At 42.3% G+C, this 27,830-nt stretch overlaps 1 protein-coding gene across 5 annotated transcripts in view; it reads right to left on the bottom strand.

The window, feature by feature from the left end:
* The window catches only part of LOC147020366 (ephrin type-A receptor 5-like), a 285,255-nt gene that overhangs the window by 22,179 nt on the left and 235,246 nt on the right, over positions 1-27,830 (bottom strand). For all 5 annotated transcript variants that reach the window (XM_085895675.1, XM_085895672.1, XM_085895673.1 and 2 more), the window contains 2 exons: positions 22,752-22,901; positions 18,227-18,420 (listed from right to left, as the gene is read on the bottom strand). In XM_085895675.1, coding sequence (XP_085751801.1) covers positions 18,227-18,420; positions 22,752-22,901 — 344 coding nt within the window. The remainder of the gene's footprint in view (positions 1-18,226; positions 18,421-22,751; positions 22,902-27,830) is intronic.

Genomic DNA, 27,830 nt, shown 5'->3' with positions numbered 1-27,830 from the left:
TGGTTGATCAGTGCCCCAGGCGAGATACTGTTCTCGTCTTGGGGGATTTCTATGCCTAGACTGGAACTGATAGGGATGCTTATGAGACATGCGTTGGTCCCCATGGGTCTGGAACTGTGAACCAGAATACCAATAAGTTCCTTGAATTTGCAAGAAGTCATGGACTTAGGGTGGCTGGTTCGTGGTTTCAGCGCTCACAGGCTCATCGCTGGACTCAGTCGTCCAACGCTGGTGGTGTTGCAAAGAAGATTGACCACGTGTTCAGTGATGGTCACTGGAGGATGATCCAGAATGCAGGGTCTACCAGAGTGCTCAGTTCCTTTGATCCAGAATGATCTGGTCTACCAGAGTGCTCAGTTCCTCAATACCGCCCACAAGCTTGTGGTGGCAACTCTGAAGTTGCAGCTTCCATTCGGGAGAAAGGTACCATCCCAGCCGAGGCTGGATGTTGGCAAGCTCAAGGATGAGATGGAAGCTGAGGAGTTTGCAAAGAGGCTGAGTGGGAATTTCAGGGTTCCGAGTGCTTTGGTGAATCCTGAAGAGTTGTGCAGTGCCTTCAAGCCCACCATCCTTGATGTTGCCGGTGGATGTCTTGGAACTTACCAGAGGGCGAAGAAGAATTTTTTCTCTCAAGGGACACTGGATACCATTGACCAGTCACAGGGCCAGGCTTAATGGCAGAGGTGAGCTGTTCAGATAGTTAAGGCATAAAACTGTACATGTGCTGAGTGTGACAAGGAGGCCAATGTGCGAGGAATCTGTGAAGGGGGTAGAGCATCACCTATAGTCAAGTGATTTCTGGAATTTCAATTCCAGACAAGGTATTGTCACCGCGCATCATCTGTCCATCCGTCTGTCTGCCTGTCTCCTATTTAGACTTCTCAGGCCAAATCGCTGGGCCGATCTGAGTGAAATTTGGCAGCAACGGTCTGCTCCTGACTGGTAACGGGGATTACAAAGCTCGTTCCAGTCACGTGATTTAAGTGTCAAAATGGCCGACTTGGTAAATTTCCAAAGACTACATGATGCCACCCCCACATAATACTGTACATGATTTTCTGTGCTCCTTTCATGTCCTTCGAAAGGGTTCCTGCTGTCATAGATCACTATCATGCACAGCCTGTGGCTGCTGGTTGCATCATTTCATGGGGGCACAGCTGTGCCGCTGATGCAGTGTCCCCTGTTTCCAGTAAGCTGGCTTTTCATGCTTTTCTAGCTTGTGAAAGTCATGCTTTTCTAGCTTGTGATGAAACGGCCACAAAATTTTGTTCCAAGTCATTCGATTTCAAACTTTCCAAACAAGGGAATCGATTGTTAGCTTTCCAACAGCAGGAACTGCTTCATTAAGGCTCGTGGTCCCACTTCTGCTTCGCGTTATGGATGGCGTATGCATCTCCTTTAAGTAATAGTAACACGTTCCCTCGGAGAACGGAAACAAGGAGTCAATACCCGCTCCATCTGGCTGGAGTCATTGACTTACATAATCGACATCTAGAGAAGTGCCTCATTTTTTGTGGAAGGAGAGGATTGTGAAGTGTTGAAATTAACTGTTTTGCAGCGGCTGGCCGGGGCTTGCATGAGCATGAGGAATACAAAGTGTACATATTTATTCTTTTTCGGTATTTTAAAGTTTGGAAGACAGGATTAGGAAGCTCCAAGATGTACAGTATAGTTGAGGGAGGAAAGAGAAATTGGAGGAAGTGCAGTAATCCAGGTGAATAAAGAAAAGAGTATCTAATCGATGAACTGGATGACATTAGACAGGGAATTGAGGTGATGGATTCTGTTTACAGAAAGTTAAGGGTCAGTAAAGATCATAGCATACTTTCTGGATGCAGTTATATTGCTTAAGTTCTGAGGGAAAAGCAGGATAGGACGCTCCAATAATAAATGATAAATGCATGATGAAAGGTAAGAGTAATGGTTTTGAGGGAATTTCATCCACCAGCGATATGGGTGCGAATATGAGCTTAAAGTTCAGGGGAAAGGCAGGATTGAGGAGGAATTTTAAAATTTAGTCCAGTATTGCTATTGAAGTCATTTTGTATATACATAATCCGATGAGAAGGAGGGCAGTAGGCAACCTCTGAAGGTAATAACCCAAATATGATGAGAAGGGTAACTCGACTCCAAGAGTTGGCACTCAGCATTTAAAAAGGATATAGCTCAGAAGAAGCAACCATAGCACAAGCTTTGATTGGCCTAATGGTCTCCCCCCTGCATCAAAGTGCCTTGTAAGGGAACACATGATGATATAAGGTGGAATTAGGAAGAAACAAATGGGCAGAGAGTCTAAGAAAATATATATATATATTCCAGTCAGGTGCAAAGTTATAAACAGGAAAAGACCAAGGTGGTTGAACAGAGAGAGTGAGGAATAGTATAGGGAAAAGCAGAAGTCATTAATTGTGTTTGCAGTCGTGGCCAAGAGTATTCACACCCTTGCACTTATTTCAAATGATGCACCATTTCTTCCAGAAAATTGTTGAAATTAAAAATATATTTTGGTATCCACACATGAATTTCGTTGGTTTGCAGTGGAACAAAACAAAAGAAGCTGAGATCATTACTAAATCTTAGCTTATTCCACACAGAGATCCTAAAATGGCCAGGACAATATTATTGGCACCTTTTAGAAGTTGGTAGAAATCATCAGATGTTATTTTTGTATACCTTGTCGAGGCTCGAGTGAGAGCTAACGCACAACGCACTGCAAGGGGGGGGGGAGGCATGAAACAAAAGGGGCGGGAGTGGGAAGGACAAAACAGTGGGGAACAGCGACATTAGGAGATCTGTGGAAGGGAGAGGGATGGGGTGGGAAACATGGGGAATACAAGATGGACATTACAGGGACTTTCAGGAAAGAAAGCAGGGAATTTGAAGGAGGTGGGCTTGGGTGGATTATCGGGGGAAGAAAAGATCGAGGATTTGGATGAGGGATGATAAGAGGTGATGGTGAACAGCTGTTTTGAAGGCCTGGAGGGAAGAATAGGAATGAATAGAGTGAGGGAGTTTATTCCAAAGGTGGGAAAAAAGAGGAATGAAAGAGTGAAGGTGAGCAGTCATTCATGATTTTGGTAGCTTTACCACAAGGGGTTGTTGGCGGACCTTGAGCGCCCTGCAGAAATGTGGTGGGGACAAATCGCAGACAGAGCAGGGAGGGCGAGGCTGGAGAGGAGATGGTAGAAGACAGAAAGACCACCAACCAGCCTGCGGTGAGAGAGTGAGAGGCCCAAAGACTCAGCCTCATTGCGGGAGATGCCAATGATCCGAAATGCCTTGGTTTCCACAGCGTGAAACCGAGAAAGGTGAGAGGCAGGAGCACCAGCCCAGAGGGGAGAGCAGTACTCCATCAGGCTGCAGACAAAAGCTTTGTAAGTGGTCAGGAGCTCCGGTGGGCCAAGGAATGACTTTGCACGACGGAGGATTCCCAGTCGGCGACTGGCTTTGGAGGCGAGGTTTGAAATGTCGCTTTCCCAGGAAAGGTCATGGCAGATAGTGAGACCCAGAAGCTTGAAAGAAAGGACTTCTTCCAGAGGACTGTTGAGAAGGTGGATGGGGGGGGGCGGTTCTAAACGGTCCTTTCAGGGAGACATAGTGAGAGTGTGAGATTTGCCCGGATTGAAAGACATGTTCCACGTGTTGGGTAAGGTGGGTAAGTTAAAACGTTAAAAATAGGTAAAAATTTTAAAATGGGACAGATAACGATCGGAGTCCGGACAGATAACGACCAGAAGATTTAAAGCAGGTGATTCTCCTTTACTTTGGAATTAAACTCACCTGTGGTGAGTTGCAGGTGCCTGCAATATAAAAATCACTCACTCACCCAGTTTGAAAAGAGAAAAGGAGTCATTTTGCTGTTTTGTGTCACTGTGTACCGCAATGAGCATGTTTAAAAGAAAGAAAACCAGGGGATTATCTGAGTTCGTCAGACACAAGATTGTAGCCAAGCATGGACAATCTCAAGGCTATAAGTCCATCTCCAGAGACCTTGATGTTCCTTTGTCCACCTTACACAATGTTATCAGGAAGTTTAAAGCCCTTGGCACTGTAGCCACCCTCCATGGACGTGGCCCCAAGCGAAAATTTGATCGAAGATTGCAGCGAAGGATTGTTCGAATGGTGGAGAAAGCACCTCGATCAACTGCCAAACAGATTCAAGCTGACCTTCAGATACAAGGTACGACAGTTTCAACTCACACCATTCATCACCAACTTGATGAAAGGGGGCTCTATGTTAGGAGACCCAGGAGGACCCCACTGCAGAGAGAGATAGAGATAGAGATAGAGATAGAGATAGAGATAGAGATAGAGAGATAGAGAGAGAGATAAGAAAGCCCGAATGGAGTTTGCAAAAAACACACCCAAACAAGCAAAAATCCTTCTGGAAAATGTCATGTGGACAGTTGAGTCCAAACTAGAGTTTTTTGGGTGAGCACATCATCTCTATGTTTACAGAAAACAAAATGAACCCTTCAAAGAAAAGAACACCTTCCCCACAGTCAAACATGGAGGAGGTTCAGTGATGTTTTGGAGTTGCTGTGCTGCTTCTGGTACTGGGTGCCTTGAATGTGTGCATGGCATCATGAAATCAGGAGATTAACAAGACATTTTGGAGCACAATGTTCAACCCGGTGTCAGAAAGCTGGGTCTCCGTCGAAGGTCGTAGGTCTTGCAGCAGGACAATGACCCCAATCACACTTCAAAAAGCCAAAACGATGGACTGTTCTGAAGTGGCCAGCAATGAGCCCAGATCTAAATCCCATTGAACACCTGTGGGGAGATCTGAAAACAGCAGTTGGGAGAAGACACTTCAAATCTGGGAGAACTGGAGCAGTTTACACAAGAAGATTGGGCCAAACTGCCTGTAGAGAGGTGTAGGAAGCTCATTCATGGCTGAAGGAAGCACTTGACTACAGTTATTTTGTCCAAAGGCTGTGCTACCAAATATTAAGTTGAGGGTCTCAATAATTTTGTCAATGCCATTTCTTTTTATTTTCTGATTTAAAAGGAGATATTAATATCTGAATCAAAAACAAAGGTTCTGTAATATTAAGAGTGAAATAACAAATTGTGGAGACAAAATACTTTCATCAATTTCAACTTATTTTTCAAGAAAATTGCAAGTTATTTGAAAAAAATGCAAGGGTGCCAATATTTTTGGCCACAACTGTACAAAATGATCGCACTGTGGTCTCTCAATCTGTGACAAATTATCTATTTTTTGCCTCCTCAGTCCACCCCTTTGCCCTCATCCTTGCTCATGTGCAACACCACATGGCCAAAACTATGTGGACACCTGCTCATCCAACATCTCATTCCAAAACCATGGGCATTAATATGGAGTTGGTTCCCCTTTGCTGCAATAATGGCCTCGACTCTTCTGGGAAGGCTTTCCACTAGATATTGGAACATTGCTGCGGGGATTTGAAATAAAATAAAACCAAGCAAAGAGGAGACTGATCAGAGAGGCCACCAAGAGGCCAATAGCAACTTGGAAAGAGCTACAGGCCTTTATGACAAAGATTGGTCGCTTTGTGCATGTCACACCAATATCCCAAGCACTCCACAGGTCTGGCCAGTATGGTAGGGTGGCAAGACGGAAGCCATTACTTAAAAAAGCCCACCTTGAGTCCTCTTTGAGGTATGCAAAAACCACTCCGGAGATTCTGAAACCAAGTGGCAAAAAGTTTTGTGGTCAGATGAAACCTAGATTGAACTTTTTGGTGGAGGTGCAAACCATTATATTTGCGTGCAAACCCAACACAGCACATCACCAAAGAACACCATCCCAACTGTGAAGCATGGTGGTGGCAGCATCATGATATGGGGATGTTTCTCATCAGTGGGGACTTTCCAGGATAGAAGGGGTAATGGATGGAGCAAAATATATAAAAATCCTAAAAGAAAACCTGCTGCACCTCTGCAAGTAAGCTTAAATTGGGACAGAAGTTCACCTTTCAGCATGACAATGACCCGGTGCACACAGCCAAAGCCACACTGGAGTAGCTAAGGAACAAAAAAAATGTCCTTGAGTGTCCCAGTCAGAGTCCTAACCTAAATCCAATAAAAAATCTGTGGCATGACTTGAAGATTGCTGTCCATCAATGCTCCCCATGGAACTTGACTGAGCTTGAACAGTTTTGGACAGAAGAATGGGCAAATATTGCCCAATCATGGCGTGGAAAGTTGGTGGAGACCTATCCCAACAGACTTACAGCTGTAATTGCTGTCAAAGGTGCTTCCACCATGTATTAACTCTGGGGGTGGATATTTATCCAACCAAGATATTCTAGTTTTGTATTTAAAATTAATTATATTTATCCAAGCAAGATATTCTTGTTTTGTAATTTAAGTTAATTTTCTGAAATTTGTGGAATTTGTTTCTCACTTGGAAGTTGTGGGTTATGATGTAAAAATAAAAGTGAAATATACCATCAGAGATGGGGAATCCCCCGCCATTGAATGAAAAAGGTCATCCATATTCCAGATAATGAGGGAGGTGAATTGGAAACAAGACACCTTTTGGTCATCATCTTCAAAAAGTTCCCCAGGGGTGAGGAACGTAGTAACCAAAAATAATTGAAATCAGATAAGCGGTTTTTCATTTATTACAAAAAACATTTTTTTCAAGATGGCCGCCCCAGTCGGCCATCTCGGATCCTGACACGCCCAAAATCAATAGGGTTCTTCCTTTTCAGGTGGTACATGTGTGACTCAAATTTCAAATCGATATGGCAAAAAAAGATTTTTTTGAAGATGGCCGCCCCAGTCGGCCATCTTGGATCCGGCCTCGCCCAAAATCAATAGGGTTCTTCCTTTTCAGGTCATGTGTGACCCAAATTTCAAATCGATATGGCGAACAGTTTATGAGTTATCGCACTCACAGCTATAAATGTTGACGCCCGGATGGACGGACGTCAGCCGGACGACCTGGGTGACAACAATATCCCCCTTCTGCCACGCGGCGGGGGATAAAAAGTCTGATTTAATGCAATTTAATTCCAGGCTATAAGGCAACAAAAGGTGAAAATTTTGAAAGGGGGTGTCCACTTTCTATAGGCACTGTACATAGAGAGGGTATTCTCAACTTGGCAGAAGCAGGATACTCACAAATTTCCCAAGGTTCCTGTTTTATATTAATGGATGCTGCCTATGCCTGAATTCAAATGCAAGTCACATGAAATTTGGTTTAAAAAATCAAAACCCCCAACAAAGAGATGTACATGTAGTAACCGGTACATCGACTTTAGCTAAGCTGGCCTTGCTGTATTCTTATTACTTGTTGCCCACAAGGATATATTTAACTAAAATGTGCAAGTTCTCTCAGCCTTATGCTTATCTGTGAAATCACTTGTACCTGATTACTGTAATCCACAAGTTCCAACAGAAGGAAATGACAAAAACGAAGAGCGGTTTAATGCACTTACATTTTTTGATCTCAATTTCATCTTAATATTTCACGATGTCCATTTCACAAAAGTCTGCAACTATGTTTGAGGCATTCCGACAAGTTTCAATGTTGTTCATGTTTGTTTAATAGCTACAGAATTCAGTTACTTACGAAACTGCACAACGGCATTTTGCAATCTTTGTGCTGCCGTTTAGAAATGCGCGATAAAAGGACGACAAAAAATTAGTGGACCAAATAAATAGTATAAAGTGCACATTATAAAATTGCTAATCAAAAACAATTAGCAACTAGGAAGAGCGATCAGAAATTGCAGACCCTCGCCAGTACATGTTTCGCGTGGTGTATTTTGTGTGATGTTTGTGTGCTGGTGTGTTTGTGTGATGTGGAGACGATGCATTGACGATGTAGGTTTATGTTCGTACGGCGAACAAACAGACCTTTTCAGTTTATTTGTGTAGATTCAAGTTCAATCGTACGTACTCTGGAGACGTAAACACATTCTAATAGCACATCCATTTATAAACAGTCACATTGTTAATAGTACATCCTTTATAGATGTACTAGCATTCAAATTGACCATACTTTAGAGGTACTCGGTAGAAAAAAAAGATAACGTCTTATACTGGCTACCACGAGGTGGCATTTGTGGTTGATGTTAGCACATTATATGTGCAGAGAGAGACAAAAAAACAAACAAAGAAGAAAGATGTCATACATTTGCAAAATCCAAATAAACAATAGTTGCCATGGAAACAGCAATTTGTCATTTCAGAAATTTGACCTATCAAGTGTTTTACAAGATTGATTGTTATGTAAAACAAATCTGGTTGATACATTTTATAACTGCGGCCTAATCGGTGTTTTACATATTTCAGATGGGCTTGACTTTGACCTTTGACTAATTTTGATCAGATTTTGCTCACAAATACATTACTACACATGCGTATAAATGAGCTGCATAAGTTTCAATTTGACATGTTGAAAAATTATGGAGGTATGGTAATATTATTCAGAAAAAGTCCCATTTGGTGATAATGGGGTGAAAATGTGATCATGGAAATCGTTGACACGTCAAAATGGCTAAATTGATCATTTTGATTTTTAGTGAACCAATTCAAAATCAATATGCAAATTCTGTTCAAATTTAAAATCAATAGGATGAAAATTGATGATTTTATGTGACATTGACGTTTGATCTAAAAAACAATAGACTTCTAAAAAACAATAGACTTCAGTGATCCAATATGCAAACTCTTTTCTCATTTCAAGTCAATCGGATGGAAGTTGATGATTTATGTGACCCGAACATTGACCTTTTTTGACCTCACAAATGATATGCTTTGATGTTTTCATTGGTGAACCAATTCAGTGACCCAATACGTAAATTATGTTCAAACCAGCAGAGTACCCACCCTCTGTTTGGGTGATGTTTGCGCATTATTTGCTGAAAAAGTATAGTCTGTATATTGCAAAAAGACTCCATCGAAGTTGGTGTGTTGTGAATCTAAATTAGAAGAATGGGTCTCGAGGGTCAAAATTACTGGAGGGTCTCAGGGGTCCATAGGGATCTAAAGGGTCTGAATATCTAAATAGTCTATGTGGTGTAATGGGTCTAAGGGGCTAAAAGGTCGATAGGGCTTAAAGGTCTAAGGGAATGTTCCAATAGTAGTTAGGGTATAAAGGGGTCTAAAGGGTCTTGATCTTTTTCTCCTCTTCCCTTTATAAGGAGTGAGGTCTGATTGCACCAAGCTTCTGCCCTGCCTTGACCACAATAATCCTCCACCTCCATCTATCCTTAACCAACAATCTCCACTCTTTAACCACCCATACCATAAGAATATCCCTCTTCACACAATCCTCCCATATCAACCACGGTCGACTGCTTTTCCTTCTACCTTGCTCCCTCAATCTATCCGCTTTCTTTACCATTCCCTCTTCCCCCATCTGATTAAAGTGTCCAGCCCATCTCAGCCGGCATTTCACCAATATCCCCATCAAACTCATCTGCACACCAATCTCCTCCCTCAGTTCATCCATCCTCCTCATAGCTACCCTCTTCACTCCTGCAAATCCTCCTGACCCAGTTATTCTCACAACCCTACAGCCTCTGTTTTTGTCTCTCTGTCAGTGCCACCATCACTGGATCGTAAAGTCAAGCCGGCGTTACACTCGACACATCAGAACCTTCCCTTTCAATTTCCTTGATATTGTTATGGATCTGGAAACCATATGCATTCAAACATACAGATGTCCCAAAAGTCAGTTATTCCGTTAAATACATATGAAGTCAGGTCCCTTCCTTTGGTGAAGTGGGAGAATCAAAGGTGTACGCTGTGATGTTTTTTAAGGTAGGTTATTAAATATTTACATCCAACAACTATCCCATCCCCCATCACGATCCACTGTCCATCTGCTTTATCCGAAGGCCTGCTGGCTGGGGCAAAATCATCTTGCAGTAATTGATCCTGGCTGCACCACCATCCACCTTCTTCAAACACGCGTGGTGTGGGCGGGCTTTCCCGGCCTGGCAGAAATCCCGCCCAGAAAGGGTGGACCCCACGAAGGTCCTGTCCAATCAGAGCGGACGGTGATGTCGGCTTCACCAAGGCTCCTCCCCACAGAGATCGGTCAATAAATTGCGACGCCGTCCTCAGAAGAGAGTTCTGTGTGGGGAAAGTCAGCTCTGGAATTACTTGGAGCATTCGTTGGAGGATTCGTTGCAGCTCTGTGTGGTGCGTTCGTTGGAGTTTTGCTGGGTCTTGTCCGTGACCCTGATTCCCGCCCTGGGACTCCGACTACTCGACTCGAATTCCTCCGCGGGCACGAACCCCACGCGTGTGACCGTGGGCCGAGCTGCACGACCATTGGCAGGTGCCGCACCGCAGAGCACCCCCTCCCTCCAACGTGCAGGTACCCAAGTGAACTGCGACCCCCCCAGCTCGTCTCTCTCCCTGGCTGCGAGGGTCTAACAAAACACCTGGGTTTTATTTTTGTTTGTGTGCGTGTCTGTGTGTGTGGCGCCAGTCCATTAAGTAGAATTGTTTAAGTGTTTTCCATCATTGTAAATCTCGCTTGCATTGTATTCCCGCATAAGTCTGCCCTGTGGCTTTTTCTCTTGTAAATTATTTGTAAATAAATGATTGTTGAAATGTTCCCAGTTCGTTTCCATCTTTTCCTTCATTGGTTCAGCATGGTTCAGATCTGAGTTTTAGCCGGGTTTTTATACCCGATAATCCGTTCATCCTTGCCGGCACGGCTTTGGCATTTTCCGCTCGACTGCACCCGAACCGGAGTTGGTAGTCGGTAGTTGTAACTCTACCGCAGCCGATAGCATGAGCCGGTTCGAGCAAGGTGTGCCGAGGGCGTGGTTCCCCGGTAGTCGAAATCGCGTAGTTAATTAGGTAAATTGGTTCTTGACAAAGAGACCCTACGCTATGCGGTTGAGATATTGGCGGCCACGGTCGGTTCTGCGACCCGCCGCCTCACGGAGTTATCCGGAGCGATGGCCTACAATTCTGGGAGTCCAGTGGGAGGCGACGTAATTTCCCCCACCTGGTGGCCATTCTCGCCAACGATCCCCGGCCCGCAACAATATCTTTCTGTCTGCCATGACTCCCTCCACCCTCATCCATGCTTTCAGACCCACCTGAATCCTCCACACCTCTGTCTCAGACTTACCAATCCCAGTGACTGTTCCTCCCAGATACTCAAACCTATTTCCCCGCCTGATCGCCTACCCATCTAACCTGATATTCATTTATTTTCTCTGCTTCCCAACCCACATCACCTGAGTCTTCTCCATATTCATCTTCAGCCCATACTTTCCAAATGCCTCTTTCCACTCCCCCAGTATCCCTGCATCGCCCGTCCACTCTCCACCACAACAGCCAGGTCGTCCGCATACAATATCCTCCCCATACTGCCGCTCAAGCTCATCTTCCTACTTACCAGCTCCATCGTCATGATAAACATGAGTGGGTTGAGAGCACTTCCATGCATCAAACCAATGTTCACGCTGAACTCCTCAGCCATCAAAAGACCAACCAAAACTCTTCTCTTCATTCCATTGTATCAGGGTGTGATTTAACGGAGTTGGGGGGGGAGGGGGAAGGGGTAGGATTTTCTTGGCTCTGTTTTTTATAGCTCACACGGAACTTAGTTCCAGGGAACTTATGGGATGTCATGTCAGTCCGTCCTTCCGTCCGTCCACAAACACTTGCAACTTTTTCTCTGAAACTACACACCAGATTTTGATGAAACTTGACCACGACCTTCATCACCAGGTATGTACAAATGTTTGTTCACAGCATTAAAAACAAACAAAACAACCTGGCCTTAAGGGGATTTATGGGGGCTCCCCAAAATAGGTATTTACTTTCTTATCAGAATGGCACATAGAATTCTGAGGAAACTTGACCACAAGCTTCAAAACTCATGTTGCACGAAAGTTAGTTCACGGCATTAAAAAAAACGCAGTCTGAGGAGGTCGACAGAGGGTGTTTACGGGGGGGGGGATTGCAACCCCCCCCACCCAAAAGAGGTATTTCCTTTCTTGTCAGAAACTACACACACAAATCCGATGAAGCTTGACCACAACCTTCAACACCTGTAATGTACCAAAGTTTGTTCACACCATGAAAAAAAAATCAGGGTCTAAGGGGCTCTCTGGGGGGGGGGGGAATTGCTCCCAAAGATAGGTATTTGCATTCTTCTCAGAAACTACACTCACAATTCCGATGATACTTTTTTTTTTTTTTTTTTGTATACCTTGGTCGAGGCTCGTATGAGAGCTAACACACAACTCACAGCAAGGAGGCATGAGACAAGAGGGGCGGGAGTGGAAGGGACAAAACAGTGGGGAACAGACACATTAGGTGAACTGTGGAAGGGAGAGGGATGGGGATGGGACGGGGAACATGGCAAAGAGAAGATGGACATTTCGGGGACTTTCAGGAAGGAAAGCAGGAGAAATGAAGGAAGTGGGCTTGGGTGGATTATCGGGGGTAGAAAAGATCGAGGATTTGGATGGGGGGAGATAAGAGGTGGTGGTGAACAGCTGTTTTGAAAGCCTGGAGGGAAGAATGGGAAAGAATAGAGTGAGGAAGTTTATTCCAAAGGTGGGAAAAAAGAGGAATGAAAGAGTGAAGATGAGCAGCGATTCGTGATTTTGGTAGTTTTACCAGAAGGGGGTTGTTGGCGGACCTTGAGCGCCCTGTGGAAATATGGTGGGGACAAATCGCAGAGAGAGCAGGGGGGCAAGGCTGGAGAGGAGTTGGTACAAGACAGAAACCTTCCCTGTGATGTACTAAAGTTTGTTCATTACATTAAAAGAAATCTGGTTCTAGTGGGGGTCTACGGGGGGGGGGAGGTTGCTCCCCAAAATACATATTTGCTTTTTTCTCCGAAACTACATACACAATTTTGATGAAACTTGAGCACATCCTTCATCGCCCGTGAAAGAATAAAGTTTGTTCATGACATTTAAAAAACATGGGGTGTAAGGGGTCTATGGAGGAGTTTTCCCCTAAATATATATTTGCTTTCTTCTCCAAAACCATACGCACAATTCCGGTGAAACTTAACCACAACCTTCATCACCCATGATGTACCAAAGTTTGTTTACAGCATAAAATATATATATATATATATATATATATATATATATATATATATATATATATATATATATATATATATATATATATATATATATATATATATATATATATATATCAGGCCCTCAGGCGATCTACGGGGGTTGGGGGTGTGCCTCCCAAAATAGGTATTTGCTTTCTTCAACGAAACTACACACATAATTTTCATGAAACTTGCCCACAACCTTCATCACCTGTGATGTACCAAAGTTTGCTCATGTCATTAAAAAAGTTAAAAATAAATCAGGATGAAGGTGGTCTCTGGGGAGTGGGAGGTGGGGGGTTTGCCCACGAAAATAGGCATTTGCAGAAACTACACACATGATTTTTATGAAACTTGACCGCAACCTTCATCACCCCTGATGTACAAAAGTTTGTTCACGCTATTTTTTAAAAAAATAATTGGGGACTAATGGGGTTTACGGGGGTGGGGGAAGTTGCTCTCCAAGATAGGTATTTACTGATTCCGTCCCATGTTGACTTCCTCCTCAGTCTCATTATTCTACCAGGTGAGCGCCCAGGGTTTTTAATTATTTATTTATCCCTGGTACTACAATTGAAATTGCCCTTCCTGTGGGGAGAGGGGGGGTTGGCGGGTGAGTGTGGATTTATCACCTCCATCAAAAGATTTTGTATTAATGGTGATTGAATTAGTGAAGTTTTACCTCCTCTTCGAGGATGAACTGATTTTTAAAGGTTCGTTCGAACCACACAAACAAGTATAAGATCAGTAGGACATCGTGGTAAGCACGATTAAAAAAAGCAACAACAATGTAATGGTGTTTTGTTTCACTGGACCCAGATCATACTGTTTGGGTGTATAAAGTGGATCGGGTGGGATTCCACTTATCCATTATTATGTCACAAACTGCACGTGACGAAGCACAGCAAATTGACCAATGAAAATACAAGACGTCATCATCAATTACGTTGTTGTATTTCGATCCGACATTAAAAAATATATATCCGTTTCATGTTAAACTTGTATTTAAGTGGTAATAAGTGTTGAATCTGTACTTGTAGAACTTAAATAGTTATTATTTTTTTAAGCTTATTTTTTATTACTTTTTTGTCAGTGTGAGAAATGTATTAATTATATATTTATGTTATTTCTCCAAAATAAATTCGTTGAGTGGGTCCTGGTGTCCAGCAATATGTGGAATGTGCGTACGTCTGTTAACATTTGACTAAAACGTCTTCTCTTCACAAAATACCTGACAGATATGGGCCAAATTTAGTGCAATGCATCAGGACAGAAAGTTCTCATGGGGTTGTGCTCCCTATCCGGATGCACCCCTATAAAGGAGGAAAAGGGGGCGGGGGTGGGGGTTCCCCAAAATATTGGTATTTTATTCGAAAATAATCTTCTCAGAAACCGACAGACAGATCTACACCAAACTCGCCATGAGCGAGGCACCGTGACCATGCCCTAACCATAAGTTGTGCTCCTCATGGCTGTATCTCCCCCGGAAAGGGGACCACCTCCCCGAATCCCTCATTTTCACGAAAACATCTCCACAACTTCCTGACCAATAATGACCAAATTTGGTACAATGCATCAGGACAGTAAGGTCTCATGAAGTTGTGATCACCATCTGGATCCACCCATTTAAAGGGGGGTAAAAGGAGGGTTTTGCCCCAAATATTGGTATTTCATTGAAAATTTTTCTTCTCAGAAACCAACAACCAGATTCTCACCCAAACTGGCCATGCAACATCGTGATCATGCACTAACCTTAAGTTGTGCCCCCCATGGCCATATCTCCCCTGGAAAGGGGACCTTGGCCTCCATCCCCTATTCTCTCATATTCACTGAAACATATTTTCCTCACAAACTACATGACTGATATGGAGAAAATCTGGTATAATGCATCAGAACAGTAAGGTTTCATGGGGTTGTGCTCCCCAACTGGGTCCACCCCCTATAAGAGGCTGAAAAGGAGGATTTCCCTCAAATTCAGGTAATTCATTTTTTAAATCTTCCCAGGAACCAATGGCCAGTTGCAGAGAAAACTCTTCAAGAAACATAATGGCCATGCGGTTAACTTAAGTTGTCCTCCCCATGACTGTACCACTTCGGGAAGGGGGACCATGGCCCTTCCCACTTATCCCTCATTTTCACCCCTCCTGTTGGGGAAATAACCGTCAGTCCCCCACAAGGCTATTTTTTAAGTGCAATGTGACTTTTCAGCTTCATGTTGCTTTTCAGCTTTAAAGAGGAAATGCATTCCTGACAGAAACAAAAAAGTTGAGTGGAAAATTTTCAAAGTGTAAATGAATTAAAATATTATTACAATCTATAATAATAAATGTCAGTGTGTGTCAGTGTATGTCAGTGTGTGTGTGTGTGTGTGTGTGTGTGTGTGTGTGTGTGTGTGTGTGTGTGTGTGTGTGTGTGTGTGTGTGTCCTCCAAAACTCCAAAAACACCCATTGCTTCACTGATGAGACCAAAACACCCATTGCTTCACTTCACTTCATTTGACCTTGTACTTCACTTGTCCTGTTGCTTTACTCATTCTAATCCTCTCACTATATTAGTCGTTCTTTTAATTTGATATTTAATTTAATTTATTTTGCCTTCTTAAGTCCGGAGATTTCCTCACAGAGAACCCAGCCGCGGCCATGGAAGCCTTCGCTGCAATCCCGCTGGTGAATTATTTTTGTTGCACTCAATGAATTTACACTTACAGGACATTCCGTAACCTTTTCTTCACTCAATATAATTGTCAGAACTGTAGAAAACGTTAAATTTAATGCTTTAGGCAATTTCACAATTTTTCTTGTTTAAATATTGAGAAGGAGGGATCACAGCTTTGCTTGCTTCAAGTAAAGACATAAATATGCTTCGTTATAAGAATCGTTGATTTCTTTAAATTCCCAAATTTCACTTCAGATTTTGACGCTTAATTAGTCCACACGGAAATCCGATCAACAAATCCAAAGACAGACGTCGATTATATACTTTTAACTATTCCATGAGAGTATATCGTGGTTCCAAGGTAAGGCATTTTTGAGCAGGCTGAAACAAAATGGCAGCTTAAGACACCTGCGAGGCGAACGCGGGCTGTCCAAGGGTAAGCTTGTGTTTAGGTTTTAATGATGAGCACCCTGTTAATTATCTTCAAAAGAGGTGTTTAAATTTACCCAAATACTCTGTTTTTTATTCTTTCACTCTCTTGGAGGTTTCTTATTATGCATGCAAAGTTTCGGGCTGTGAGGTTTCATAGTTTTGGAGTTATGGAAAGCACGCACGCACGCACACACACACACACACACACACACACACACACACACACACACACACACACACACACACACACACACACACACACACACACACACACAATCATCGCTGTGTAGCCATATCCAGATTAGCTCCATTATATTAAGAAAAGATATACATATTAAGTCAATCGATGAAAAGATATGATTTGTGACTTTCAAGTTTGACCTAAAAAAAAAACAACCCCTTCTAGCTTGTGCCTACTTCTGCCAGGTGGTTAAGTTTTGTGAACGTCAGAGTAATATTACAACATGTAGGCCATTGACCTACAGGCAGACAGACAGACAGACAGACAGACAGACAGACAGACAGAACAAGAGCAGGAATTGCTTTACAATGCATGTCCCCAACTGATGTGATACAAGTCTAAAAAGGGCATAACTCTGTGAAAGATTGACGAAACACCCTGAAAATCGAATTTATTCAATAACGTATCATAATAAAGCCATGTACTAAGTTTCAGTTGAATATGTTGAAGGGTATGGAAAAAAAAATGTCTGAAAAACCACAGGTGGGGTGGACAAACGGACAGACAGACAGACAGACACACAGACAGACGGATAGATGGAGAGCACACCTGTAGTCCCATCCATTGAAACCGCTATGGGACTAATAACAGACCAGACGAACCAATTTACAGTACAGCATTTGTAAACCTTCACTTTCACAAGTAATAAGTGGACCCAAATGCAACCTCTGGTGAGGGTAATGATGGCTTTGATGTACAAAGAAAAAAAAAATGATCCCTTTGCACTGACAGAATGACACAATTTCTCTTTGCGAAGGATGAAAAGAATGAAAAAAAGGTTTGTCACAACTAGAACGATTAGTTAAAGGAAAATGTTCCCGAAAAGTCCTTTTGCAGAATTCCTCTAATGTAATTATCTTTAATGCCCAATTGCGTACTTTTAATCATGGACTTTTCTCAGCTTCCTTCATTTCAGGGTGGGATTTTCTCGGCCCAAACATTGCCGTACCGCCAAGCCTTTGACCACTGGTGCATTGCACTTTCCCCTTGACTGTTAAGCCAGCCAGCCTCTGCATAATGTCTTTGTTTGTTTTCCCACAGGAGACAGGGCTTAGTGGGCAATAAGAAAACCTGCAGGGATAATCATGAGCAAAGGCCAGGCAGATTTTTTATTTCAATGAAGCCCCAGTGGTGTGTTTGCTAATTACATTCCTGATGTCCTGGGCAAGATCCCAGCTAAAGGCGTGAAATAGGCTTATCGGGTCCAGATGTCCAACAGAATGAGCATATTGTGCAGGACCTGCCGTGTTCGAGACTTGACCGAACACCAAATGGGAAAACCAGTGAGAGGCATCACTCAGTAATAATCACAGTCAATACAGGGCTCGAGCACACAATTGTCAAAAGTAATGAAATGCAGACTCGCTGTCCAAGGTAACATCCACAAATGGATTACTTTTTTTTAAACCAAAAGTAAAGACTGCATGAACGATTCAAATGCAACTTTCATTTTGACAATCAAGCTCGGCTCAAACTGCTAGGCAGCTTAAGATGAGTTTTCCTAGCACAGTAATCAGCGGGTAAAAAAAACTTCCAACTCTGACGCGGCTTGGTATCATGAGGAAAAGCCTGAGGCTGATTTATACTGACAGGTAAGTCACTCTTGTACAGAAAATGGATAAATAAATAGCAAATTACAATCAGCGATGCACCAGTGAGTTTCATTGGGGGGCATTTGCGGTGACAGTACCGCATTAGACAGGCTAACAGAAGTGCAAAGACCACAGAAAGGCAGTTAGAAACATGCTTCATGGGTTGATAGTTTGAGCATCATGTAAAGGTTGGGTTGCTCACAAATTCATAGCTTGCATTAGCAGACGTGGAATATTTTATGCCGTCGAGTTACCTGGCATTTGTGCTGCTCGTCACTTTGAGAGCTGCGGGAGTCTGCAGCAGTTTGTCCAGGTAGGCCAAGAGCTGAGCAAAGGTTGGCCGATCTGAGCGCTCCTTCTGCCAGCAATCGAGCATCAGCTGGTGGAGAGCTAAAGGGCAGTCTATAGGAGCTGGCAACCGGTATCCCTCTTCGATTGACTGAATAACCTGGAAAACATCCATTACCCCTGTGAGGACTTTGACATGCAACACAGGAGAGCCAATAGTGCAATTGTAGCAGACTAAACCAGATTTGGATGAAACATTATATTTGGTACAATGCAAGTTTGGCTCAAATTGGTCCCGGTTCCTTCACAATCAGACTGTTCCTCCACGACCAGACGACCAGACCAGATCTTCTGTGTTCTGAGAAACCGTCAAAATCTGAAGATACTTTTCGTAAAATTTTCTCCTTTACAGTTTTTATAAATTGGCAATAATGTTAATGGAATGTATTTACACATATCATCGAGTACCTTCACATATACTGTTGTACCAGTTCATTTATTGTGTCGTTCTCCAGCAGCATGTTCTTGTAGGCCTCAATCATTCATATCTGCTTCTGCCTTTCTTCCCCTTCCTCTTCTCTTGTTCGTTAATTCCCCTTATCGTTTCCCAACTGGCAAGTCATTGCCTTTTTCACCTGTCACCTCGCTCTTCCATGAGCCTCAATTTTGTAGAAAAAAGAAATTTTTTACATCATTACAATTCTAAATGAACCGCCATGCAAGAGTTGCACAAATGTATAAGCGATGATCCCTGTAAATTGTCTTCATCACCATCAAGAAGAAGAAAAGAAAAATTATCAGGAGAAAATTACTAAAATAGCAATAATTGTCATCAGAGAAGATTCAAATTGGGGTTGGCAGGATGGCCATGAGGAATGCACTCACCTCTAAGTGTCTTGCATGGGTTTGAATCTTGGCCCAACTAAATACTGTCATCCTGGTGTTTCATAGGCAGGGTGATCATCAATGTGTGTGCTGTCCCCCAGATAGATGTTAAACAAGGCATTCTGTCTGCCAAAATTAGTTGGTGGACATTAAAGATCCCATGGTGTCCTTCGCAAAGAGAAAGCAAGCTATCACCGGCACCATGAACAAATTCCAAATTCCTGCCATAACCTTTGTCGAACATCAGACCTGGCCAGCCAGTTTGTGAAAGACTTGGGGTATGCTTAACCCGGCCAACCCCACCAGAACATCGGAGTAATTGTGTCAGTTAAAGAGGAAGCAGAAGAGGGAAAGTTCAAATTGTTATCGTATGTATTTCACATACTCTTTCTTCGAGTTTACGAAATGTTCGGCAAAGTTAACATGATATGAGAGCAAAGTTCATTGCAATTGGTTTGGACCTTTATGAGCGAAGGCAAAGAATGAGGGATTAAATTGCAGGAAATTTGCATTATGGATTGCACTGCACACCAGTCGGTACCTTCAAGGCGGATGAACATCAAAGTCATTTGTTTAATTATCGGCAAGGGCAGCAACCCAGTGGCTTGGCATGCTGTAGGTCAGTGGCCTGGTGCTGGGCCACAGCAGATGGCTGGGCGTGTGCCTCGGCCCAGCCCTCCCCACAGGGAGCAAAGCTAACTTCAATCACACACAGCCTAACTACGCTTGCCAGCTCAAGTTCGGGCAATTAGCTTCCCCTACCCTCCCGCACCTCCAGATTAGGGGCTTGCTGAAAATAAACCGAAACATTTTTAATTAGGAAAAAGCGATTAACTAGCAAAGCCAGCTTGCTCTTTCTGGCTGTTTTTCCTTAATCCTTAAACTTGTGCCGAGGATAGCAAGTTAGGCGAGCAGAATGAAGAGGGGTGGTGGTAATTGCATGAAGGTTGGTGCAAGGTTACACTTGGAGACATTTGCACAACATTTCACTTATTCACAAGTTTGGACGTCTGCATTTCCCTGAATTCGCCGTAAATGTCTGCTGTTCATGTAATCCCTGAACTTTGTAAGATTGGTTCATGCCGCAGCTAATTGTTCACAAATCAAGAAGATGGTGCAGTTTATGTTGCAGTCACATGGTGGTGGTGTGAAGATGGATGTGTTCACAAACCTCAAACACTGACCTTGAGCAAGGTACGACAATACAATGCTCACTGAGAATGTTGCAAAGGTGAGAGAAACGTCCAATTCCTAAGTCTTGTATTAATTTGCCTTCCAAGTAAAATTTTGTCCATTGCTCCAGCTTCATAATCCCTGTACTACTCTCATTCTTAATTTGGGAAGCATCCTTGCTCCTTCATATGCTAAGATTCTTGCACACGGGCATGCCATTGGAATCCAAAAATAAACAAGGAGAACAAGGAGAAAAAGACATAAAAATGTCACAGCCCCCATGGTTTTAGAAATTTACTGTACGGAATCAAAGGGCTCACCTACATTTACAAGATTTAAGTGTATGCGCAGCTGACTTGAGTGGTCACGTGACATGGAAGAACATTTATGACATTTGCCAAGTTAGAACAAAATCGGACCATGCATGTTCAAGAAATGGTTGGAGACACGTTTAAGTAACAAAATGGCCACCAGTCAGCCATCTTGGATCTGATCTCGAAAGACAATGACGTGCATATGTAAGCCAAGTGTGCCAAGTTTGAACAAGATCGGTAAATGCAAGTCTAGGAAATGGTTGAGGACATGTTCAACATTGGGTTCTTCAACTAAAATGGCTGCCAGTCGGCCATATTTGATCGAATCACGAAACAAAATGACGTGTATATGTATACCATCACATGTTGTCTTTTTGCCAAGTTTGATCAAAATCGATCGATCCATACATGTCCGAGATATGTCTGCGGAAGGACAGACAAACGGATGGACGAGACCCAATGCATAAGTCCCAATTTTGGCCTAAGTCCAACGGGGGTTCAAAAGAAATAAAATGGCATTGCCCCTCTGGTTTTAGTAATTTTGCTGTATGGAGTTAAAGTGTTGTCCATATTTCAAGATTTGTGGATATGTGTGACTGACTGGAGTGATCATGTGACATGGAAGATTGCGTCCAATTGGGTTATTCGATCATGAATATTAATGATGTGGGTCACATAGTTATATTGTGTAAGATAGTTGGTCACGTGACATGTACGATGTTTTTGATTGGGAATGCAAATTTTGCACAGAAAGGATTCAAACTATCCATCCATTCATTGGTACCATACTCTGTGCAGAGCGTTGGTGCTGCCTAAGCAGTCTCCTTGGCTATTGGGTACAATCCTGGACAGGTTGCCACTCTCACACAGGATACCAGCAAGCTGGCACTCATTTTGTCGACCTCAGAAGGATGACAGGCAGAGTCAATCCCACCTGGTATTAATTCAACAGCTGAGTGGTATTTGAACTCAGGATCCTTGGATCCCAAGCCCACCACCCTAACCATTAAGCCAACTACAGGCATGGATTCAATGTTCATATATTTTGGTGGAGACATACTGAATTACACAAACAGTATAACATTTAATAATATTTATTGATGTATTAAAAAATTCTATAACTCTAAAGAGAAAATTATCATCAAATGAAAATACTGTCTATTCCGTTTTTGTAAACTGTACTTGCAGGTTTCACCGATTTTGAAATTGTGAAATTGAAATTCACTGGGGTGAAACTGAAAAGAGTAGCTGAATCAAAATTTGAATTTTTTTTTCATGAAAGATTCTTCATGGTATATGATTGAAAAAAACAAAATAACACGATTGGAAAATGTGTGTTCGAGAAATGATCGAGGACGTGTTCAATACTGGGTATTTTTTATAACTAAAATGGCCACCAGTCTACCAGTCGGCCATCTTTGATCAGATCGCAAAATAAAGTGAGGTGCACATGCATGCCATCATGTACTGCGCTTGTGCCAAGTTTGAACAAAATCAGACCATGCATGTCTGAGAAATGGTTGGGGACACCTTTAAGTTACAAAGTGACTGCAAGTCGGCCATCATGGATCTGATCTCGAAATAAAATGACAAGCATATGTAAGCCATCATTTGCTATCAGTGTGCCAAGATTGAACAAGATCGGTAAATGCATCTCCGAGAAATGTTTGAGGAAGTGGTCATCATCAGATTTTTACAACTAAAATGGCTGCAGTCAGCTATCTGATCGAATCACAAAACAAAATTATGTGCCTATGTATACCATCATATGTTGTCTTTGTGCCAAGTTTGAACAAAATCGGTCCATACATGTCCGAGATATGGCTATGGATGGACGCACGCATGGACGGACAGACGCACGAGACCCCATCCATAAGCCCCAGTTTCGGATGAAGACCAACGGAGCTAATAATCCAGCCAATATGCAGTAAATGATCAGTTGGTTTTGGAGAGACATCTTCCAGGCCTCAAGCAAGCCATAAAGGGATTATAAAAAGGAAAAATGCAAGAAAGGAAAAAAAAGAATTGAGGTGGGGATCAGAGAGCATTAGGGATTGGGGAAGAAAAAGACAGGCAGTGTTCTTTTTTTTCGCGAGTAAAGGAGACAAAACAAACTCACATCCTGGTTTGTCATGTTCCAGTATGGCCGCTCCCCATATGACATCATCTCCCACATGACAATGCCAAAGCTCCACACGTCACTCGCCGACGTGAACTTGTGGAAAGCGATTGCCTCGGGTGCCGTCCAACGGATGGGAATCTTGCTGCCCTGTAGGTTAGTGGCATTTGCCAGTGTATGCAAATTCATCGTTTCTTACTCTACAACACCATTCTTGACTTCTTCAGGTGAACATATGTAAGGGGGATGGGAAAGGCCAACATTATGACTTAAGATCATCCTCACACTGAAAGGTATGTGCACACTAAATTAGATAATCATTATATTGAGTAACATCGGTAATGAAACATGGGTAGTAAATAAGACAGATAGAGCAAATCAGTAAAAAAATAACATGAATTGGCAAAATACATCAAAAAAGTAATAAAAAATTGCTATATACAGGGTGTGTCATAAGTCGCTTTACTCCCTACAATTATTGCATGCATGCTTATATATTTATATATATATATATATATATATATATATATATATATATATATATATATATATATATATATATATATATATATATATATATATATATATATACATATATATACACACACACATATATATATACATATATATATATATATATATATATATATATATATATATATATATATATATATATATATATATATGCAGTATAACATCTATGCTTTTTAAAGATTTTTTTAGATTTTTTTGTTGATATATATATATATACATATATATATATACATATATATATATATATATATATATATATATATATATATATATATATATATATATAGTATATATATATATTTATAGCTGTACTACCATATACCCATGCTCCGCACGGAGTTGAATGGGTGGCAAAAGGTGCATGAGGCATAATAGTTGATGTTATGGGAAGCTGGGGAGGGTGTCATGAGGGATGTGATGCACTATGGTTACCTGTCCTTACTTTTCTGAAGGACCTCCCTGTAGATGACATTTTGTGTGAGTGTCTTGTTGCTGAATAGTCCTTGTGAGGAATTATTGTCCACTTTGATAGATATATAGGAGTAACCTCTTGCACGTGAAAATGCAACATATTGTTGGCCATGGGAGAACACGGGGGCTGGGAGGTATATTCCGAGTTTGTCACATGTTTGGCCCTGGGATTTGTTTATGGTCATCGAGTATACGAGTCTGACTGGAAATTGCATCCTCTGCAGTGTGACTGAATGGTTGGCATCTGATGGGGCAAATTTAACATGATATAGGCCTAGCCCGATACTGAACAGGAGCAGTGGAGGGTGACCGAGAATCAGAATGCAAATTTCAATGAACGGCACTTTTTGGCGCACATTGGACGATCGAACACCGCTAGGACGCTTTAATTTGAAGACCACACATGCAAGACACAACACAGGTAATGATGCGGTTGATATTGACAATTAATGCAATGAACGGCAGTTGTTTTGGTGCATCCGACAATCGAACACCTCTTTAATTTAAACAGTTAACATGCACGCATTCAAGGTACAGAATCTATTGTCGGACACCGCGCTTTTGAAGAACAAATAAAAGAAGAGAATCCAGGCAATGAAGGGATGACCTCATACCCGTTCCCTGGTTCCCCCTACCTTCAGATTATAGCCTTTGATGTTATCTGGACGTAGGCCTATTGCAACTTATTTTCAGGTGTTTTTAATATGTACGTTGGATTTCAGACACAATTTGACAGTCTAAGAGGTCGTGTTCAGTACGGGAAGTACGTTGGATTTCAGACACAAATTGACAGTCTAAGAGGGCATGTTCAGTCTGCGAAAGAGCCAATCGGGGTACATCATGTTGGCAGAGCTCTGGTGCTCATCGTTCCCATCCTTCCAATCTGATTTTTAAAACATGACAACCATTGCTGATATTCTGAGCGTTACTATTATTTTATTATCAGTTGTGTTTATGTTCAGTGTTTGATGGAATGAGTACTCCCTTACTCGAGTTCATATTTTTTGGATAGATGGCAGTTATTTTCTTGTTACATTTTCTTGTTACATTTTTTGTGTCAAATTCACCTTCTCAGGAAGTCAGCATGTGCAGAAGAGGGTTTTACATTGCAGACGCTGTTTTCGAGAAGTGGCACTACACCCCTCAGGTCTGTCGACGACAGATGTAATGACGTCAGCGAATGACCGATGATGTCATGACGGAATTACTCCTCTCAGCGGTGACGTCACACGTCGCCATGCAAACGAATGTAAAAATTAGAAAATCGCCCAAAAATCCCAAACCTGTCCGTCTGGCGCGATCCCACATAGCCCATGCTGTTCATTAGACCACAGAGCACCCGCATGCTGAAAATGTGACAATCCGTCCTGCAGTTTTGGAGGAGATACGTCAAATTACGCGCAGACGTTAACAGAAATAATATATACTAGCCGAAAACCCGTCACAGACGGATTCCGTTCCATGAGCCCAATATGACAACCAGTGGCGGCTCTTGTAAGAGCTGGATCCCAGTCGATGTACTCCATGGCCTTACCTAATGAGGCCGACAAAACGTCCTTGAACACGACATTTTTGGTGTACACTACTCCTTGTAAAGAAGTCCCCTGATTTGTGCACGTGTCTACTTTGACGTACAAATATAATGTCAAAACTTCTCAGGTCACAGTACCGAGAAAAACGTGATGCGACCGCTTGGAGGAGCACAAAATTGGTCCTTCAGTATTAATATATCGATACAATGTTTCTTGTTACATTTTTTGTGTCAAATTCACATTCTAAGGTAGTCAGCAAGTGCAGAAGAGGGTTTTACATTGCAGACGCTATTTTCGAGGAGTGGAATTACACTTCTCAGTAGTAACGGTCTGTCGACGACAGACGTAAAGACGTCAGCGAATGACCGATGATGTCATGACGTCCTGACGCCTCTCAGCGGTGACATCACACATCGCCGTGTAAACGAATGTAAAACGAAAAGTGTTTATTCTGCTTCAGAGTTGAAAGTTGACTATTGCCACGATGTGCGATGCACTCTTACAGGTACGAAGTTTCTTTCAGTCCAGGTCACAGTACCGAGAAAAACGTGATGCGACCGCTAAGAGGAGCACAAAATTGGTCCTTCAGTATTATCAGTATATATATATATATATATATATATATATATATATATATATATATATATATATATATATATATATATATATATATATATATATATATATATATATATATATATATATATATATATATATATATATATATATATATATATATATATATATATATATATATATATATATATATATATATATATATATATATATATATATATATATATACATATATATATATATATATATATATATATATATACATATATACATATATATATATATATATATACATATATATATATATATATATATATATATATATATATATATATATATATATATATATATATATATATATATATATATATATATATATATATATATATATATATATATATATATATATATATATATATATATATATATATATATATATATATATATATATGCCTGGTGTTGGCGCAGTGGTTAGGGCAGTGGCTTGGTATCCAAAAGGTCCTGAGTTCAAGCCCCGTTCGACCACTGAATTAATACACCAGGGGGTTGACTCAGCCCGTCATCTTTCCGAGGTCGGCGAAATGAGTACCAGTATACTGGGCCGGTGTATACCCGGGTTAAAATAGGTGTACCTTATCCCTGTGTCGTAAGAGGTGACCAGGGTTGCGTCAGGAAGGGCATCCGGCGTAAAACATGTGCCAAATCACTATGCGGATCATACGGATGATCCGCTGTGGCGACCCCTAACGGGAGCAGCCGAAAGAAGAAGAAGAAGATATATATACATATATATATATATATATATATACATATATATATATATATATATATATATATATATATATACTTTATATTTATATTGTTACGGCTGTGGAAATTCGCAAACCACCATTCAGGGCCCGTAGGTGAGATATCTCTAAGTACATGTGTAGTTAGCCCCAAACCCGTTGTATAGAGGGAATTTATGTGATTCATCCGGGCTGCGATCCTTTGAGTTCGGCGATTTTCTGTTCTATCGTTATTTTGAACCAATCACGTCTCAACCGCCATCACACAACAACCACCTTAACCACCATGCCAGCCATCGTCACCAACTACAACCACGCTTCAACCCTCAGACAACAACAACAACAACGCCAACAGCCACGACCTTTACCTTCACAAATCGATCCCGCAAACATCGTATCACCGCCATTCCCAAACGACACCATAACTATCAAACCACCACCGAAAACCCTCCACCACCTTCACCTCTCTCCTTCTACGGCCATTCCCGCACCACCTGTGAACACTGAGCGTCGGGCTGTCTCGGGCCCGTTCGGCGATTGGTGCTGAACGCACCGAGCCGCGAGCGCAAATAGCGGCCTTTCCGAGGGAGAATCCGGATCAAGAACGCTACACGCCCACTTTTCCTCCATCCAATTAGCAAGCGCGGGGCGGCTTGGCCCCGCCTCCAGGCGCGTATGTGTGAAATCGATATATGCAAATTCTAGGATCAGGGGAGATTCACGACCCCTTTCCTCCGACCAATGGGCGAGCGTGGCTCCGCCCCCGAGGTCATCCTGATCCGTATATTTGCATATTAGGTGCTCCTGCCGGCCTATAAGAAGGCGAGCGCAAGGCGAATGAAGTCAGTCGAGTCGGGCGGCGAAGTCATCGGTGTGTCATCGAGTTGGCTTCTGGAGTCGGCTGAGAAGAGTTGTGGGAAGAGGCAAAGGAGCTCGGGTCCAAGGCGAGAAGGACGGCGGTCGGCGACGAGGTCGCGGTGTGGGATCGCTCGTCGCGGGACCCAAGCCAGCCAGCCATATCCCTCCCCCAGGGCATCAACAATTCCCCTTTCCCCCGCGCTGAGATAGTGCAAAAGGGGGCCCCGTTCCCACCCCACTCCAAACGTCGTGTCAATGAAACCCGCCAAGGAGCACGAAGTCGGGGCACAGCCACGCGGCCACATCTGCGGCTCGCCCGC

The sequence above is a fragment of the Eptatretus burgeri genome, chromosome 9, assembly GCF_056783735.1.
Source record: "Eptatretus burgeri isolate ZD-2024b chromosome 9, Ebu_testis_v1, whole genome shotgun sequence".
Classification (NCBI taxonomy): Eukaryota; Metazoa; Chordata; class Myxini; order Myxiniformes; family Myxinidae; genus Eptatretus; species Eptatretus burgeri.
Note: the sequence above shows the minus strand (reverse complement) of the source record. Positions and strands in the feature narration are given on the sequence as shown.